The 19454-nt window shown below is 44.5% G+C and overlaps 1 protein-coding gene across 2 annotated transcripts in view; it reads right to left on the reverse strand.

The window, feature by feature from the left end:
- The window catches only part of LOC138299370 (collagen alpha-1(XV) chain-like), a 171336-nt gene that overhangs the window by 146945 nt on the left and 4937 nt on the right, over positions 1 to 19454 (reverse strand). For both annotated transcript variants that reach the window (XM_069237594.1, XM_069237593.1), the window contains exon 2: positions 15792 to 15919. In XM_069237594.1, the coding sequence (XP_069093695.1) occupies positions 15792 to 15919 (128 nt within the window). The remainder of the gene's footprint in view (positions 1 to 15791; positions 15920 to 19454) is intronic.

The raw sequence follows: 19454 nt of genomic DNA on the forward strand, positions 1-19454 counted from the left end.
GTACCAACGTGACAGCGTCATAGAAAATACTGAATACATTCACAAGCTCATCAGTCAATAAACAGGATGTTGACTGCTTAATAATATAACAAAATCTATGAATCGTCTTATTGGCTTAAGACAAATATTAACACAAGCCACAGTGGCACGGGTTAAGTCAGTGGTCTCTAGTGCTCCAAAAACAACTAAATCTTGGGCAGTAGCAAAATAACACTCAGGAGATCACTGGGCTGCAGAATAGCTGGCCAATTACAGGTAAAGACCCTCAAAGGTTTGTTCGGGGCATGGTATTCACCCCCCTCACAGGGCAGACTGCGCTGTTGAATACAGCAGGGAAACTGTGGAAACAGCTGTGATGGGCAATAGGCCATGGTAAGGGTTCGGGCCACTATGGTAGTCCATCCGACAAATCCCGTAGTTCGAAAATGGCGCAGGTGAATAAATAATGCCCTCACATGATTCTTCATTTCCTGCTGGTCGGTCGTGCATAAACCGCAAAGGGCCTTTCGCTCACACCATCTAACTGGGGATCATTGCTTCCTCCTTGTTTGTTAAAAAAATCCTTCACCGGCAACAATGCAGAATGGCTGCCAGTGCAAGACTGCATAATATTCAAGACATGCTATATCCCCCACAAGAAGACACTATGGTCACTGCACTTCCCCTTCTGGCATAACAACAAATAATCTTAAGAGCCCCAAAAAGACACCAAAATACCAACAGTTATGCTTGAAAACTGTAGGTACGACAGGAGAATGGCGTTCTCAAGCTATTCATAAATAATTTAAAACAGAATCCTATCATGTACTAAGTGCACCCCATATACCCCTCCTCATTTCACAGAAAATAAAAAACATTATTGTTGTGGATTAATGACATGCGGCGTGACACAAAAAACAAGCAACTGAGAGGAGCACCGCACTTCCTCGCTGCTCGCATCGGGGAAGTCAAAGCAGGAGGCAGCTTGGAGAACTCAGCGCTTACCATCTATGCAGTGCAAGTCCTCTGAGAGACACGCCAGTCTCTGGGAAACCCCTTAGCACACTGGTTATCCCAACAACAAAGAAACACTGTAGTCAGTCCTTGCTTTTGCCCCGGGGCACTGTAAGGTGCATGCTCGATCGGAGAGAAGGAATGCACAAAAGAAAATCACCTAGGGCCATATGTACCAACGAATTTTCCCATAGACACAGAATGGGTAAAACCCTTTGCTACATCTTGCCCTTAGTCTCTAGAGCGCTGAGGGAGCAGCTGAGGTGCACTGTGCAAATCAAATAAAAGGCGCTAATTGATGAAACCTGAAAGCGGTGCTGTGACAGGATTTACAGGCTTGTTTTTACTTTCACTCAAAATGAAAAGGCAGGGGGAGCAGCTGTGCGTAAAGAGAGCCTTCCTATGGAGGAGGGAGAAAAGTCTTGGAATACACAGGGAATGTGATCAGTTAAGATTAAAGATTTACAGCCCTGTTTAGAACCGAGCTCAGAAAGACAAGTACTCCTCTCCAGTGCTCCAGATGAAAGATCAAAGTAGCCCCTGAACACATCTTTAAATGGTGAGCAGTGTATTTAGATAGTAGTTGGGCCGATCTCCTGGGAGGGGCAAAATATTAAGACAGTGGAACACAGAATAAGCTTACCCAGTAACAAACAATTGATTTTTAAAGGACACTAGCATACACAAATCACGACTGGGTGGAGTTGAACCTCACAAACCATCTACAACAGGTTGCTAAGCGACAGTGCAAGCAGTGTCTAGGCTCAACCTAAAAAAGGAGACACAAGAAGGTAATGCTGCCCCAATGTGGGAAATACTAGAATAGTGATGTCATACCGTCATGACGATCTTACGTTAGTCTGCTGAACCACTCAGCAGGTAGAGTCTTATAACTAGACTGCTTACTCAGTAGTTGTGAAAGAAGATGTAGTAATGTAATATCATCATGTCGTTCTAAAGTTAGTCTACCTATCCACTACTCAGGTATGGTCTTGCAACTAGACCAGTAACTGGGTTTTGTAAGAGATGTTTGAGTGCTGCATACCAGATGCTTATCTGCATCCACCAAATGTAATGGGCAAATATCCTGTCAACCAAGGGAGTAGCCAGAAAATTAAAATACCCCCCACTTCAAACCAAACCTCTTATGGCACCAAGCAAACAAAGCAAGCCATCAAAAGCCTCCCCAAAAGAGGTCTCTTGTCTCTTCCCTCTAAGCATCTATTCATTCTTCCTTTCATCCTTTCATCCACTTGCTGGTATCCACAATTTAATCTTTAAATTAAGTCAGCCATTCATTCTTTCATCGATTATTCAGTCTTTCACCATTCCGTCCATCCGCCCATCCATATCCATAGCTATCCATTCATCTCCAAACCAATCCATTCATCCATCCATCCTTTCACTCATTCATCTCTCATCCACCCTTTCACTCATCCATCCATCTATCCTTATAGTTATTCACCCATCCATGTGCCTTTTCACTCATCCATCCATGCTTTCACTCAGCCGTGCATCCTTTCACTCATCCTTCCATGTATCCACTCATCTATCCGTCCATTTGCCCTTTCACGCATCCATGCAACCACTCCCTCATCCATCCATGCTTTCACTCCTCCATCAAATCCATTCGCCCTTCCTTTCACACATCCATCCATTTTTCACTCATCCATCCATATACCCTTTCATCCATCCACCCTCCCTTTCGGTCATCCATTCTTTCACCGACTCATCCATCCTCCCTTTCACTCATCCATCCATTCTTTCGCTCATCCATTCTTTCTCTTATCAATCTTTTCGCTCTTCCATCCTTTCACTCATTCATCCTTTACTCATTCATCCACTCTTTTACTCCATAAATCCATCCAGCCTTTTACTCCATTCATTCGGTCATCCTGCCTCTCACTTATCCCATTCATCAATTCATACACTCTCTCTTTCACTCAGCCATCCATCCTTTCACTCACTCATCCATCCACCTGTCCGTCCTTGCTCTCATCATCCAATCACATTCCCTTTAACCCAGCCATCCATCCGTCCTTTCTCTCATCATCCATCCACCCTCCCTTTCACTCAGCCATCCATCCATCCTTCTCTTATCATCCATCCACCTTTTCACTCATCCATCCTTTCATCCAACCACCCAGTCTCCCTTTCACATAACCATCTATCCATCCATCCATCCATGCTCCCTTTTACTCATCCATCCATTCTTTCGCTCATCCAGCCTTACAGCCATATTTTCACTCATTCATCCATTTACCCATCCATCCTTTCACTCACCTATCCATCCACCTTTTCACTCACACATCCATCCATTCATCTACTCACTCATTTTTGTCTGCCCAGTTGCAGACAGAAGAGGCCCATCAAGAACTCCACCCCACTGTAGCTTCTAAGGTTGTAGTTCACCACGTCCCTGCATCCATCCTTTCACACATCTAGCTATTCCGTCATCTATCTAGCCACTGTTTCATTTAATCCAAGTATATCCACACTTTACCTCAACCCATTGACCCTTTCTCATCGTCCAGTCACCCTTTCATTCATCCATCCACCCTCCCTTTCATTTATCCATCAAATTGTTTCACTTATTCATCGATCCATCTTCCATCCACCTTTTCACTCTTTCACTCACTCACCTTCCATCCGTCCTTTCACTTACTAAAATTACCAACTATTCGCCCTTTTACGTCATTTCTGAGCCTTTGTCTGCAGAGCTGCAGACAGAAGAGGGCCATCAATACCTCCACCCCCGCTGTAGCTGCTAAAGCAAGGGGTTCACTATGCCCTTGCTCTCAACCCTCATATTATGTGACAGGTATTAGGTTGGCAAAGCCCTATTGTCGACTTAGAGTGTGCTGAGAGCCCACCCATTGCTTACCATTGGTTCACTTTATTGTCACTCTCACGCTCTTCTTATCTAGATTTGCAGTGTTAATCTTGTGTTTGTCTTTCCTTTGGAGCATAGCTTCTTTATTTGTGTCCTTCCCTTGGTCACTTTTAGAGAACTAGTTTTTTTATCTTTTTGGTTAATCACTCTATGGAAGTGTATATGTTTTCCAGCTCTCTGTCGCGTTTACTTCTACCCCTCTGCTAACCACCACCTGTGTTCCCTGTTGCTCTCTTGTGTACTAGCCCCTGCAATGGAGCAATTTTAAGGCAAGAGCCAAGTGGGCAATTGTCCACTGACCCCATCTTCCTGGTGCCTTCCCTGGGAAAGTGAACTTTCTGTTGCACCACTGTCTATTCTATTTCTCTAACTAAAGTTCTCTCCCTCTGCTTACCTCTTTCTCAGGTCTTCTTAAGGATTTTTGTGGACCTGGGAAGACATATTTCAACTGTTTTTGTGTGACCTGTTAAAGTTTCACACAGAATATATTTCCATCGTCTGCCTTTGCCCATGCAACCACATGCCCCTCCGTGTTGCTCTTTTGTCTACTGTGTGCTGAGTGTTGCTCTCTCCAATTTGTGCCCCCCCCCGCAAAACACCAGGCCCCACCATCCTCCGTCTATTAATGGTCAATTTCAAAACGTGTGCCCTGTGTTCCATTATTCTCGTTTTTATTCTTAAATAGCCTCACTGGATTTCGTAAACATTTTCACAGTTGCAGTATTTGCATGCTTGTGATTAAAGCACGCCTCCTTCTTTCACGGATGCACGTGTTACTCCCTTGAAGCTGCTTCTGTTGCTCCACCAGGCAACCAGACCGGAGTATGGTGCACTCCTCACCACCTTCCACTATCCTCCCATGCCCCACCCAAGCCGGGCTCAGAAATCGCATTACTTTTAGAGTCCAGTCTCTGCCCAGCAGAAGAACATTTAAGTTTTCCTATTCTGGAGCTGAAACAGAGAACTCAAAGGCTACAATCGCATCTCAGAAATGGCTATTGTGCGACCTTGGGCAACTCTATTTGTATCCCGGTGTCCTCCCTTTGTGGCCAAAAAGTGGTATATGTATGGCCAGCACTCATGGCAATAAAATAGCAAAAATTTGCATAGCTTACTGACGCGGGCCTAATTTTATCATAGTGCTGAATTACGCTTGCGAGGCGCAAGGTTGACGCAACACTGTAGTCAGATTTATCAAGCCCCACAAAGCCACCTTGCGTGGTCCTGCATGGTTTGATAAATCTGGAGTAGCACAAGGCAGAGCAAATGACTGCCTTGGGTTACTCTCCCTTAGGGAGGCATTCCATCGGTGGAGTGTGGGTGATGTCGCTATACATCCCTCGTGGATTTTGGCACATTCCCAGATTTACTATTAGTGGTAGACGTGGGAATGTGTCAAACTGCTATGCCCCCCCAGGGGAGGCATAACAAAGAGAGATATCTTTATTTCTCCTCGTTTTTTCTTCTTTCTATGAGTGTTGCAGAAATGCCTCTCAGGATTGTTTTTGTGCAGGAAGGGTGTCCTTTCCTTTGCAAAAACAATCCTGCTTATAATGCAGGCACCCTCGCACCATGATGCAACAGTGCCTGAGGCAGCCAAAAGTGCGTAAGCACAAGGAAAGGACAAGAATGCATCATATGATGTTAAAAACTACGCATTCCTGCCCTTTCACACAGCGCAGTGTAGCACAGAAAGGTAGTTGTTGTGTTACACTCCATGAAAGTATGATAAATATTCCCCGCAGAATTTAAGGTCAAGATTATCAAGGCTCTCACACAATGCAGCACAGCACCCAAAGTTGTTGCACTGTGTTGCATGAGAGAGAGAGAGCAGGAAAGCACCATATCTAAAAAAAATATAGCACTATCCTGCTCTCTCTAGCACCCGCACACATTTAGTCTGGTTGTTAGTAGCATAAGATGGATAAGCAACAACAATGGCTTCTTTGTAGACAATTTTTAAAATGCTCCAGTTCTGAAATGATGAGAGTGTGAAAGATATGTAACGGGTCACTTTGAAGTTTCATCAGAGGCAGTGAAGGCTGGCACTGCTGCAGAGTGAAGAATCTGTTATCACCCTGAGGGTGACGGCAAAAATGGAGAGCCCCATAGGAACCCGTCTCGGCACCTGCTTTCTAGAAGCGGCCGGACGCAGCACCGACAGGACCCGGCCCACTTAAAGCCCTGGCTATACCTATTTTATCGAAGTTAGAGAAAGTTGATGCTATCCTAACGGATTCAGGCTTAAAGAGCGGAGGAGCAGCAGGCTCTTTAACCAACTGCACAATCTGATAAATAGTGTTTTGTCTGTGTGGTCCATACGAGTGAGTAAGCTGGTGTCTGATAACAGCACACGTTTTAAAGTCCATAGATGTTGGCTAGTTGTCAAGCACGGATGCTGATTCTCTTTTTGGTTTCCAAAGTTTGATTAGTGGAGCAAGGATGTCAAACACGCGTCCGCTGGTTTCACACGTGGTGTGTATCTGCTGTTGTGTGCTTTTGTTCCCTGGGGTCTGGAAGAAGGGTGTTGAATGGGGATGTAGGAGCTTCACTAACCTGCGCAGAGTGCTTTCACAGGGATCAGCACAAACTTACTATGTGTATGCTGTGCTAGAATGTACAATGCTACGTCACGTTAAGCTGTGCTATGATATGTTAGGCTTTCTTTTGTAAGTCTATGCTATGCTTTTATGGTGTTCTACCATACTATGCCATTTTATGGTACATCTTATGCTCAGTTAGGTATGTATGCTAGGTTATGTATGTATGCTAGGTTATGTATGTATGCTATGTTATGCTACGCTATGCTATACTAAGCTCTGTTATGCACTTCTACCATGCTGTGCCATTCTACGGTCTAATATACTCTATGTATGCCTGCTCTGTTATTCTGTGCTTTGCTATACTACACTCTGTTATGTGCTTCGGCCATGCTATGCCGTTTTATGGAATAATATGCTCTGTTACGTATGTATGCTGTATTATCCTGTACTGTGTTCTGTTATGTGCGTCTGCTATGTTATGCTACTCTATGCTCCTTTAGGCAAGCCTCTTATGGTATGTTTTGCTGTGCTATGTTGTGCTAGGCTTTGCTCTGTAATCCTATGTTATCTTACGCTATGCTTCCTTGTAGAGAACACTAATCCCTGACAGTTTTCCAGACATTCTAGAACATGAAGAACATTGTTAATGCTGCTCGAAGAGCCACATAAAAGAGTTTGATATTTTTGTGCACCTTCAATCACAAGCAGACGGGCCTTTTCTTTTCTGCACACAGAAGCCTCCATCCGAAGAATCGGCCACTGAGGACTTTAAATGTAAGGTCATTTCCAACAATGCTGCTCTAAGGCCCTGAAGTCTGAGGTCCTACCCAACCATGACATTTATTTTGAGCAAGATTTGTCCGCGGTCCCTCAGCTGACTCACTAGACTCTCAAGCAAACAGAAAAAGCAAACTTTGTTTTAAATGCAGCCTGGTTCCCTTTAAGGGGGCACTTTCTAACCAGCATTTTGTTCATATATCTGGCACCTAGCTTTCAAGATGTTTCCCTGAGAGAATTGCTGAAAAACGGACAAGTAGTTTCTCTGCCTTTGTGGAGCATGGGGAAAAGTTCATTAGGGTGAAGGGGAATCTTCCAGAGGACCCTCATCTGCAGTGTGTGGACCCACGTTTGAGACGTTTAATTGTTACTGATGTTAGTATCAAGGGCATGGACTTATACTATTGCAGAGATAAGGTGATGTGGAAGCAAAACTTTTGCACTGAGATCTTTGACAACAGCTGAAATAATTATTAGATTCTAGAAAAAGAAGATCAAATAGCCTTTTGCGCTTGAAGGAAATGTAAAAAAAAATTGTGAGCAGCAGGGCCAATGGCGGTGGCATTCATTAGAAAAGGGATGGATGCCATTTCAACGAATGTCAGTAAATGGATACTGCTTGCAAGAATATGATTTTAAAGTGGAATATGTGCCTGGCAGGTGAAATAAAACAACGGATTGCCTTACAGGTTGATCACGGAACATCCTGTTGATGAGGATAAGGATGAAGAAGTAGAATGGTTTGAAGTGGTTACGATTGATGTAGCATTTGGGGAGACAATCTCTGAAGAGGAATGGATGAGGGTTATGAGGATGATGAAGAACCGAGGAGAGCAGGGAATAGGGCGAAGTGATTGTTTAAAAGTAAAAGTAAAACGTGTCACAGATCTGAAGGATTTCTAGGTTGTAAGAGAGGAGAGATCCATTACAGAATGTGTTGTATAATGCATGAAATTGATTTTTCCTATTCTTATAGGGTTAGGATAATTGATTTAGCAAACCATAAGATATAAAAAATCAAGGCTGTCTTTTGCTCACGGCCTGCTGTTGATATTGAAGTTGAGAGGAAAGTGATGGCGTCGGCTGTTTGCACTTGTAGTGAAAATGTGCATAAAGCGAGGAATTGAGTAGACATTTCTTGACTTTGCAACACCAGTTTATGAGGTGAAAGCTGCTGTATATATATTTTTTAAACATTATGTTTATTGTTTTAACATTAGGACAATGCGAATGAAAAAACACCAAAAGAAAATTATGCCCTGCTGTACAATAAAGTAAAAACACAGAGATATTAATATTCCTTCCCCCAAACGTTCATAGCATCTCCCCAATATTTCCCCCACTTCCTTCACATTTCCCAATGCAGCTTGATATAATTAATTATTGAAAAGTCCATCCTAGGTGTAGTTGGTGTTGTACACGGGTTACCTTTATATGCGTTCCACTTCCCCCAGAACTTTGTCCGCTTTTTGGGCACCCCCTTCCTTCATATTATATTTTTTCAACAGACTTGAACCAATCCATATCATCTTCCCAATCCCTCAAGTGTGGAGATTGCTCAGCTCCCCACAACCATGCAATGTTTTGCTTTGCCGCCATCGGTTCCAATGTGACCCATATGCGATCCACATGAGTCAAGTCCTAATCACCCCATTTATTAATAAGGCACCGTTATCCTGCGGCCCCATAGTAGTAGTGCACACAGTGCTCATCCTTTCTGCCACAGCTGTGCAATAGTGTTGTAATGCAGGGCAATTTCATATAACATGAAAAATGTTTCCTGTTTGACCACAGTGTCTACGACACTGTTCACTGGGGGCTCTGCCCATATTCGCCAAGGTGGTACAGGGATAATGGGCTCTATGCAATATTTTAAGTTGTACTAAGTGATATCTGGACCTTATAGCTACTTTTCTGGGAGATGATAAGGCCTCTTGCCATTTGTCATCTTCAAGGTGTTCAAAATCCCAATATCACAGGGTCCTCAAATGGAGCATGTAAGTGTCGAACAGTCTGTCCTCTAGCAGGGCGGCCTCAGGCACTATCATAACTGCTTTCTGTAGTGCATGTCTGATTTGTAAGCAATGGTATTTTTCGGCGGGTGAAAATTGGTAATCCCGTAGTAGATCTGTAAGGGGGACCACCTTCCCCTGCATCCAGAGGTTTCCTACTGTCGACAGTCCAGTGAGGTCCCACTTATCAAAGCCAGGCTGTGTCCCTAAAATACCTAAACTTGCTGTGTCCCATAGGGGTTGGCTTGGGTTATTTTATTTTTCCAGCCCAGTGAGCTAAATGTTGCGCGCCAAATATTTAAGGTCACTGCCGTTGGGTTTTGAAAGCTTGTGGGTCAGGTACCACCGTAAAAGGCCATGAGATGTCCCCCAGGGTACATCAGCAGTCTATCCATCCAGTAGACCGGTTCAGACACGGAAGGTGAGTCCAGTAGGGTATCAATGGTAGTTGAGCAGCCCAGTAGTGTCTTTTGATATCCAGCAGCACAAGCCCCCGTCATACCAGCCCCTCTTCAGTTTATGGAGGGCAATCTATGGGGTTGCCCCATTCCAAAGGGCACCTCGCTCCAATGTCTTTAAAGTATTAATCTACATATGGATAAGGAGTGTTGTGTAGCGTATAAAGAAAGTGGGCCGGCACCATCCTCTTAAACAGCACTGCTCTGCTGAGTAGAGAGAGGGGCAGTGCTCGCCAGTGCTGAACATATCGCTTAAGGAGTGCAAGCGGCGGCACTAAAGTTTGACTATAGAAACTGTGACAGCAGTAGTAATGTAGAATCCTAGATGGCGAAAGCCGTCTCTGGCTATCGTGGCCTCAAAAGTCTCGAGGAAGGCGGGGCACTTCTCCATGTAGGGTATATATTAGGGATTTATTACAATTTAGTGTATAGCCTGAATAAGGGCTGAATTGAGTGAATATTTGCAAAATTCTATCTAGGGTAAGGGCTGGGCTATCAATCAGGATTTATAAAGTGTGGCTAATCACTCAATGGGGTATCCAAGCTCTTGCAGGTCCCGGAGGCTTATTCGAACAGCCAAGTCTTGAGGGCCATTCAGAATTCGGGAAGTGAGGTGGTTGTCCGGAGGTGTGTGGGAAGGCTGCTCCAGATTTTTGCTGCAACATGAGAGAAGGAGCATCCTCCACTTCTTCTTTGGTAGAGGCGAGATGCATGGGCAAGTGAAAGGGAGACAGAGCGTAGTCTTCTCGACGGTTGGTGGACGTTCAGGCAGTGGTTAATGTATGCAGGTCCTTGATTGTATAGAGCCTTGTGAGCGTGGGTCAGCAGCTTGACTTGGCATCTCTACTGTATGGGGAGCCAGTGGAGTTGCCTGAGGTGGGGTGTGATGTGGGTTCATTGGGGGAGGCCGAGGATGAGTCTGGCTGCAGCGTTCTGTATGGTCTGAAGTCTCTGTAGGAAGTGCCCGGCGGTTCCTACTTAGAGGGCGTTGCCATCATCTAGTTGGCTGGTAATGAGGGCCTGTGTCACAGTGCATCTCATGTGTAGAGGTAGCCACTTGAAGCTCTTACAGAGCATGTGCAAAGTGAGGGCTAGAGACACAGAGCAGTATGTCATAGGCAATTAAGGAAGATTCAGTCCTCCAGTCATCTGCCCATTGGAGTTTCTGTATCAGGGGGTCTTGTCGGATCCATGGTGCGAGCAGTTCCAAACTAAGGGCGAATATCAGAGGGGAAAAGGGGCACCCCTGGCAGGTGCCTTACTGGAGCCAGAACACGAGGGACACCACTCCATTAACTGCGCCCTGTGCCAACGGTTCAGTGTACAGAAGTTTTACCCAACTCATGTATCGCAGGGCCAAAGCCCAGTTTGTTCACGAATGCAAATATATAAGGCAATTCAAGTGTGTCGAAGGCCATGCTGTCATCTAGGGAAAGTATGAGGGCATTTTCTCATATGGATGTAGATTATCCTAGGACACCATGTAGATGCTGCAAATTTCGTGCAGTATTTCTTTCCGGCATGAAACCTGATTTATCTGGGTGGACAAGCATCATGATAATTCGATAAGGCATGAAGCTAGAACTTTGAGGCACAATCCGTGGGTGGTTTCCCTTCCTTAGGAATGATCACTATATTGGCTAGTCGCTGATCTTTAGGGAAGGATCATACGTCTTGGCTTTCTTTGAACATTCAGAGCAGGTATGGAGCCATTTTTGTAGCTGTCAATTTAAAGAGTTCAATGGGGATCCCATTGGGCCCCATCGCCTTGCCAGGATTAAGCTCCCAAATTGTTCGTATTATTTTCTCTTCTGTGAGATCTTCATCTAAGAATGCTCTGTGCTCATCTGAGCGACTATATAGGGGTAAATCAGCGAACAATTTGCAGGAATGATCGATTGTGGCGATAATGGTTTGGGCATATAATTTGGTGTAATGGGCCGAAAAGGCATGAGCTACCTCTTGCTTATCTTTCACCCGTTCCCCTGTGCTTGTTCTATTTCATGGATCCAGCGGTTCACCTTGTCTCTTTTGTCAAGCCAGGCTAGGAGTTTTCCGGCCGTCCCCAACCTCGTGTAACCGATGTTGGGTTGCTCAGTGACTAGCCTTAGCTGCATTCAGTGTTATGTCTCTATATTTCTTTTGCTTCAAGCACAGTTTGTATTGAGTATCCTGATATTCTCAGAGTGTGAGCGTAGCCTCCAGATCTACAATTTCTCTCTCCAGAGTCTCCAGTGGGCTCTTTCATCTTTAGGTGGCCAGTGAGCAATGAGAGACCCTGTCCCTATATGACAGTCTTATAAGTTTCCTGGAGGGTCTGTACAGAGTTATTGAATGCTCGTTTTCATTAAAATGGTGGTTTGTGGTCTCTAGGATACCCTCCCATATACATGGTATCTTAAAGTACCGGGGGTTGAGTTTTTGAGTTTTATATCGCGGCAGTGTTGGCGGTCTGACAGACCGTATACTGCCCACCATGGCGAGTGGTCAGATATCCCACATGCCAGGCATTGAATTGAACTAAAACTAGGGGCATAGTCCACCAGTGTCAGGATATAATCAATGCAGGAGAAGCTCCCATGCGCCCTCTGAGTGAAATGTGTGTTGTTTAGCTGTGGGGTTGTGTAAATAGCATACAACCATAGGGCCAAGCGCTAACAAAAATTCCAAAAATAGGCTGTGAGAGGCTGTCGTCATCCTAGGGGGTAAATAATCCATTGCATCATCAATTGTTGTGTTAAGGTCACTCCCCCATTAACAAAATGCCCTCTGGAAGATGGAGGAGAAGCACACTCAGATCTGGAAAAATGTTGTTGTGCAGTTATATGGCAGCATATACAGAAATTATATTAATCTTTTTGTCCTTCCATGTACCTGTGAGTGAAATTTAGCAGCCCTGTGTATCGGGCCATAACTGTTGGTCTGTCAGAGGCAGTGTCTTGCGCACCAAACTGCCTACCCTCTCGAGTTGGAGGTGTATCCTGCATGTGCAATAATTTTGTGACCCCAGCGGTCCATTGCATGATATGTATTTCCCCTAAGATGTGTTTCCTGGAGAAGGACTTTGTCTGGGATAGTTTTTTGACATATTGTAGAACTATCTTGTGCTTAATTCTGTCACCTAGTTCAGTGGTTCCCAACCTGTGGTCCGGGGACCCCTGGGAGTCCGTGAAGCCTTCTCAGGGGGTCAGCAACTGCTTAGAAAATTAAATAATATTAACAGAGTAGGTCCCCAGCTTTCAGTAATGACTCAGTGGGGGGGGGTCCCCTGATTCCAATAATGATTCAGTGGGGGACCATGAGTTCCAGTAATGATAAACTGGGGGTCCACAGAAGTCAAAAGGTTGGGAACCACTGACCTGGTCCAATCACATTTCAGGAGAGTAATCTAAGGGTGGGTTCTATCATTTAGGCAGGTATGTGTATATGTGGGCCCATGAGTGTATGTCTATCTGGCTAATATGCAGTGGGAGATGGCGTGTGGGAAGAGCCCCATTTCGGAGGAGCAGATCGTGTGATCCCTGTGATGTGCAGTGGAATTTCGGCAGAGCAATAGCAAAACAATAACAGAAACAACAACTAAAACACCTAGTCGAAACCCCACTCTCTGCCTCCCTGCATAGGGGACCTAAACCTATTCACCCCCCAACTCTGCCGAGTGCCTGTCGTCCCCTAACATTATATAAACAGTGAGTAGCGATAACCAGTGCCAACACGGCCATCACCCTGCCCCTCTCCCCCCATTCAAAGGAAAGTGTTTACCAAAGTTGCTTATCTCCACGATGCCACCACTCTGTAGTCATATCATTTGTGGGGTAGTGTGTGGCACACAGAGAACCAATAGCACAAACATCATTGTAAATTTTCCAGGTGTCAAAGTGCATAGGTAGTGTGTGCTTTGGTTCCATCAGCTGTGAGATCAACGCAGCAAAGCAGGGTGTTCATTCCAGCACGCTATCAGGGGTCCTCAGTGGGAGTTTGGATTCAGCCTGTGTCACAGTTGCACCAACCCTGTGGCAATTTCACCACTGTTTGGGCATTGATCTTGTTTGCCAACATTTTTCCAGCCAGTCCCAGGCATCGCCGGAGTTTATAAAGTACCAGGTTTTGCCCTCTGCCGCTATCCTTAGTTTGACTGGAAACATCATGGAATATTTTTTTCTTGGTCTCTCAGGGCTTTTTTAACTTCCAGAGAACTGTGTTGCATTTTTTGGACCTTTAGCATAAAATCTGGAAAGAAGGTTATAACAACATTTTCATGGGTGATCGGTGGAGCAGTATGTGCGGCTTGCAGTATAATGTCACAGTCGTAGTAATTGAATATGCAAGCAATGATCGGTTGAGGTGGTGTACCCAGTTTTGGTGGGGTGGCAGGAATCCGGTGGGCTCATTCCACTTAGAAGTATTTGGAGAGGCCTCCAGGATGCAGCGCTTTGAGTATGATGTCTTCTACAAAGAGGGACCCCAATGATATGGATGTTTTTGCATCTAAAGCGACCCCTGAAGTCCTCCATGCAATCTTCCAATGTACGTTTGACAGTGCTCAACCCACTGACTTGCTTTTTTAGTGTTGAGTTGCCTGCTTTGAGTACTGTGAGTGCGTCCTCCATTTCCGTTACTCTGGCACCCATGTTACAGAGGACCGCTCTGACTACCTCCGTGGACACTGAGTTGATCTTGATTTCCAATGAACTGCAGACCCCCTGGATATCCACCATGATGTCGTGGAGTGTGAGAGACTCCTCTGGTGTAGTGGATCGTGCCAATGAGGGTTGCAAGTTTGGGGCCTCTTTTGGGACCTCCAAGACTTTAGGCAGTGTAAACTTCTCTAGTTTGGTTTGGTGGGTGTTGCGGGTACCCTTTCCACCCAACATGTACTCTGATGCAGGCGTTGGGCACCCAGCCTTTAAAGGCAGCAGCGGAAATAGTCTCTGTAATGGGGGTGGGGGCATGCCAGCAAGGTATTTACCTTCACTATGTTCTTCTATTACAGTGACACAATTGTGTAGTACCTGCTAGTTGGTGACAGACTAGGTTGTATAATTTCGTTTTTGTTTTTTTCTGTTTTTGGTCTAATGTGTACTCTTCATAGTGCATCTGAGGATGTCAAGCTTCACGTACCAGCTGCAGCAAAATAAGTATTTATTTTGGCTATGTTTATATTTAATCTTCATGTTGCCATCCAGCTGACCATTGAGAAAAAATGTTATGCACATGTTTAATGAATTAACTACAGTGGCAAGTTGCCATGGAACATAATACTCTTACTTCACACGGAAAGGAAAAAACCTTCCACCTACAAGAGGAAAAAAGGAGTCCCCCAGCTAGCATTACCAACATGGTTAAAAACAGAACCCCTGTGCCAAAGTCTTGTGAGGGACGCTGGTAGACACTGGACCCAAGTCAGAGGAGTGCCAACATGCACAACCATTATGATTGTTGACACTACTAGCGAGCTCACTTCCTCCCTCGTCCAGTCAATGGAGAGCACCCATGCACCACTGACCTAGCCAAATTCTTTCATGGAGCCAGCACCACTCACATGCACTGGCACATAGCAGCAAAAGGAAGATAATACCAGTCCTGAGGTGGTAGGGGAGAGTGCTGTGGTCTGTAGCTGATGCTATGCATGTCCCTCCCAGGCGGCCAGTGATGCTTCTTTGGCCTGGTGAGCCTCATCTTTGTCCCCATCCCCCACCTCCGGTTTTGGTGCCATGCCTCAGAAACTGCTGTCCTGAGATGGTATTGATTTCAGTTTGCTTTGCAGGGGTGGGGATGGAGATGGCAAGCTGGCCTTATGCCCACAGCTACACTACCCTCAGTGGTGGGTAGTATGGGTGTACACATTGCTATCATCTCTCCAGGCCAGATCCGTAACATTTGTAAATGCCTGCCTTATGGAGTTCTTCATGATGAAAATACTTGATAAAAGCTGATAGATACTACTACTCAAATCAATGGTACTTCATCTATCAGCCTCAGCGCCTCAGAAAGATAAGATACTGACCCAGCACTGGTGAGACTGAACCCTTTAAATGAAGGCTGCAATCATATCTCTGTAGCAGACCCTTAAGCCATTTACCTATCTCACACAGGTACCTGGTACTGGACTTACCTCTTCTTGTCTGTTGAGTGGTGGGTCCTTTCCCAGTGAAAATTCTGTTGATCCATCTTCTTCTGAACCCGGTCTCATCCCTGCATTGTCAGTGAGGCTTCCATCTACTGGAAACTCCTCATCTTCTTCTAATGGATAGAAAAGGACAAATGCACTAGCACAGCTCATCATGCTATGACAATGAAAAACTAAGCATGACATGACAAGGTGAAATATGACATAGCAGAATAACTGTACATACTACAAAACAGCATACCAAACCATAAATAAGCATGCCATAGCCTTAGTTATTTTATTTGTGCTTATGCTGCACACAAAACAGACCAAACTGTATCAAGGCGCGGCAAGAAGTCATGCACAGGAACATGCAGTGGAAAGGTACCAGTAGAAAAAACTGGGGGCAGTTAAAGAGTTTGCTCTCCCAAGACTTAAAATTAGCATGATCAAACTGTTGGGAGGGAAAGCTTAGCCAACTGGAGAGAGCAACAGAGTTGGTGCCAAGAGATCTTTTCAAGAAGGTGAATCTGGGATGCTCATGAAGGGATCTGTGGACCAAGGTGAGAACCTTGAATTCAACCTTTGCTTTCACAATCTCTTTAATACTACAAAAATATAGGATGGACAGTTGCAATTTGAACATGTTGGAGGCAGGCTAATTCAACTTCCAGACTGACATCCAGCAGCGTAGGACGATAGTGGCAAATAATCGGGGTGAATTTTTGACATTTCTGACAACGCAGGTCTACCTTCACCATTTTAACATTTAATTTGAGACTGCTGACTCCCAGTTAAAGAGAAATGTTCGTGCAGCTGGAGTTTAGTGCCTCAAATAAAGCAAATGAATCATAAAGCCATACATAGTTATGGGAGTCATCATCTTGGGAATGGAACCCAAACCCATCAGACTGGATCAAATTAAATAAATGCCTAATAAAAAATGTCAGGAAAGCCTAAAATTGACTCTTAAAGGAGAGTACAAATGGGTTCCATTTTCACGCATTATTAAAAAAGAGGATACTCGCCACATTTAACCTTTGAAGGCCCTAACATTGTTTGCAGTCTTCATAAAAGCAACACATGGCCTCAGTATCAAGGGCCACCGGGAGATCCAACATAATGAGTGACAAAACCCTCAACTGCTGCCAGAACTGAACCTATTTTTTTATTATCAGCCAGTGTTCCTCAAACAACCGATGTTGTTTATGAAACAATTCCTCAGCTTAGGTAAACTTCAGGGGGAGCAGGTAGTGGAACTCTGGCAACACTAAGCAAGTAGCTTGCTTAACTCAACTGGCCCCTTACATTCAATGGTTGTTAGAGGTGAAAGCCAGATTGACATGATCTGACATGTTTCCCAGGATGAGCTGGAACATCGCCATCCAGGGTAGTCTTGCAATAGGTCAAACATTGTTATGAAGAAGGATATAGGGAGGCTTTAGAACAATGGTGCAAAAAAGGTCCTTCTTGAAGAATTGTGGGATGGCAATGCAAGGCACAAGGGACTCTGTACAGTTCAAGCTAGGTAGGTATTTTAAAAGGTTGGCACAAACAAAAGACTGCTGATGGAAAGAGAACCATCTCAACACAAGCCTTGACATGACAGACCTAAAGGGACCTCTAAGTACTAAGATTCGTATTCATAAAGAACTAAAAGAAAGCCTTCACCAGCTTTCTGAGATTTCCAGAATGCATTAGGAGGGAGAAAGCTTTGCATAGCTTCAAGCATTTCACAAACTTTAGATAGCATTTTGAGATAAATAACATAACAACAACATGCAACGTTAGGTTTCATTTTCAGTTGTTTTATAATAGTTAATATTCTTTTTCTGGATTCAGTCTTGAATGGGAACAGTCCACCCTGAACTGCAAACCAGGTCCTCCCTAGACCTAAAATAAGCATCCTGGGACCGGTTTTGGTGGGTAAGCACAGCAATTATATTTTTGATTCTATCTTAGCCCCAGTAGGAACTGGTACTTTCTGGTTTTGTGTTTGTTGCCTTGATTTAAAAGCCCATTTTACATGTAAGGAAAACACCTTGGGTCAGATTTTAAATTTGGCAAATGGCACTCCAACCCCCAGGGTATGGAGGACATTATGCCCACCATGCACTACCGTCCACCAAATTTAGACATCACTGTTGGCCCATGGAAGATCTCTGTACCATGTTGAGGCAGTTAATGTCAATGCACAAACATTCTGATGGATGGCTGCTGTCGGTTTTGATGGCCATTCAACAAACTTTTACAAAGTTTATATTTTTTCAAAAACAGACTCTGAAAGTTGGAGTTTGATAGTGAAAACCAAAAAACAAATGACCCTCCTTCTACCCCTCACACAAAGGAAGGTTTTCCAGGGTATGGAAGTTATTATTTGTTTTTTTCTGTTTACCACTGCCAGGTGAGTGACAGAAAATACCATTAAACAGTCCACTTTCAATACAGAGTACAATGTATTGGCATTCCTCTGACAACCCCTACACTTCGGGCTGTTGGAGGAAGTGCTCCATGGATGGAGCCAATGGGAGCACCCTCAACAGAAATTTGGCAGCTCTCCCAACTCTAAATAGGTCGGGTGGACTGTCAATTTGGCAAACAGGGCGCTCCATCTCCTTTTGCGATGGAGAATGATGTTTACCAAACTTTCAAGCAAGCCACTAGTCTTTTTCAAAGGTATAGCTCCGAAAACACATTGTGTATACTGAGTGTAATATTATTTACAGTGTTCAGCATCTGAGTTCAACACTAGGAGTGGGAAAAGATTCAATTATGCCTGCGTGGTTGAGCAAATTTAGGGAATCTCACACATTATGGAGGTGTACACTATTCCCATATTTGCCCGAGCCAGCACAGTTTCACTCAGTACGTAATTTGCAAAGAAATAAGTGCCAAGCCCCTTGTCAGAAGACAATTGAAGCTTGCACCACCCATTGCGCTACTAATGACAACCAAGACTTTTGTACTTTAAAAATGACTAATACCTGCCACCTAAGCATTTTTGATGTTTAATGTCCCTCACAAAATGAACAGTGCCACCATGTGACTGTCATAGGTCCAGGTGTTGACAGTTAAGTGCTGGTGCCGAGCACCGAGAACCACTGGCTGAAATTAACCAATGATTTCACTTAGACCACCTGAGAGATTTCCATGCACTCTGGTGTTCTGTGTATCCTGAGTGGGTCATCAGGCTGCAGGGAACTCTTTTTCTCTGCTGTCACCAGAGAATCATCCAGTGTGGAAAAACAGTCATGTCATTTCTGTTTCCTTGTAACCTACATCCTGTGGTGAGACTTCCTGCAGTATGAAGAGGCGAGAGAGGGCCTGATATACTATTATTCTATTCACAAAAAGTGGTTGCAATTTATGCCTGGAATATTACTTTACCTATCTATGCACTAATAATTAGTACCAAATCTTAGGGGTGTGGAGAAGGACCTGTCCCATTCATATTCCTTAGGCAGGTCACAATTTGTGCCTCCTGTGATTGGACAGCATACCTCCATCCCTATGTCTGCATCCTAAAACTGAACACTTTTTAGGGTCGAGCCTGCGTTGCATGCGCTCGCGCATGCGTATCGCAGCGAGACACTTTAGTATTTAGAAAAGGGCTCGGAGCCCTGTCAATTTCACGTCAGTGTTTTTTATTGGTTGGTGGGCTTGCCTAAT

Source organism: Pleurodeles waltl, chromosome 6, assembly GCF_031143425.1.
Source record: "Pleurodeles waltl isolate 20211129_DDA chromosome 6, aPleWal1.hap1.20221129, whole genome shotgun sequence".
NCBI classification, from domain to species: domain Eukaryota; kingdom Metazoa; phylum Chordata; class Amphibia; order Caudata; family Salamandridae; genus Pleurodeles; species Pleurodeles waltl.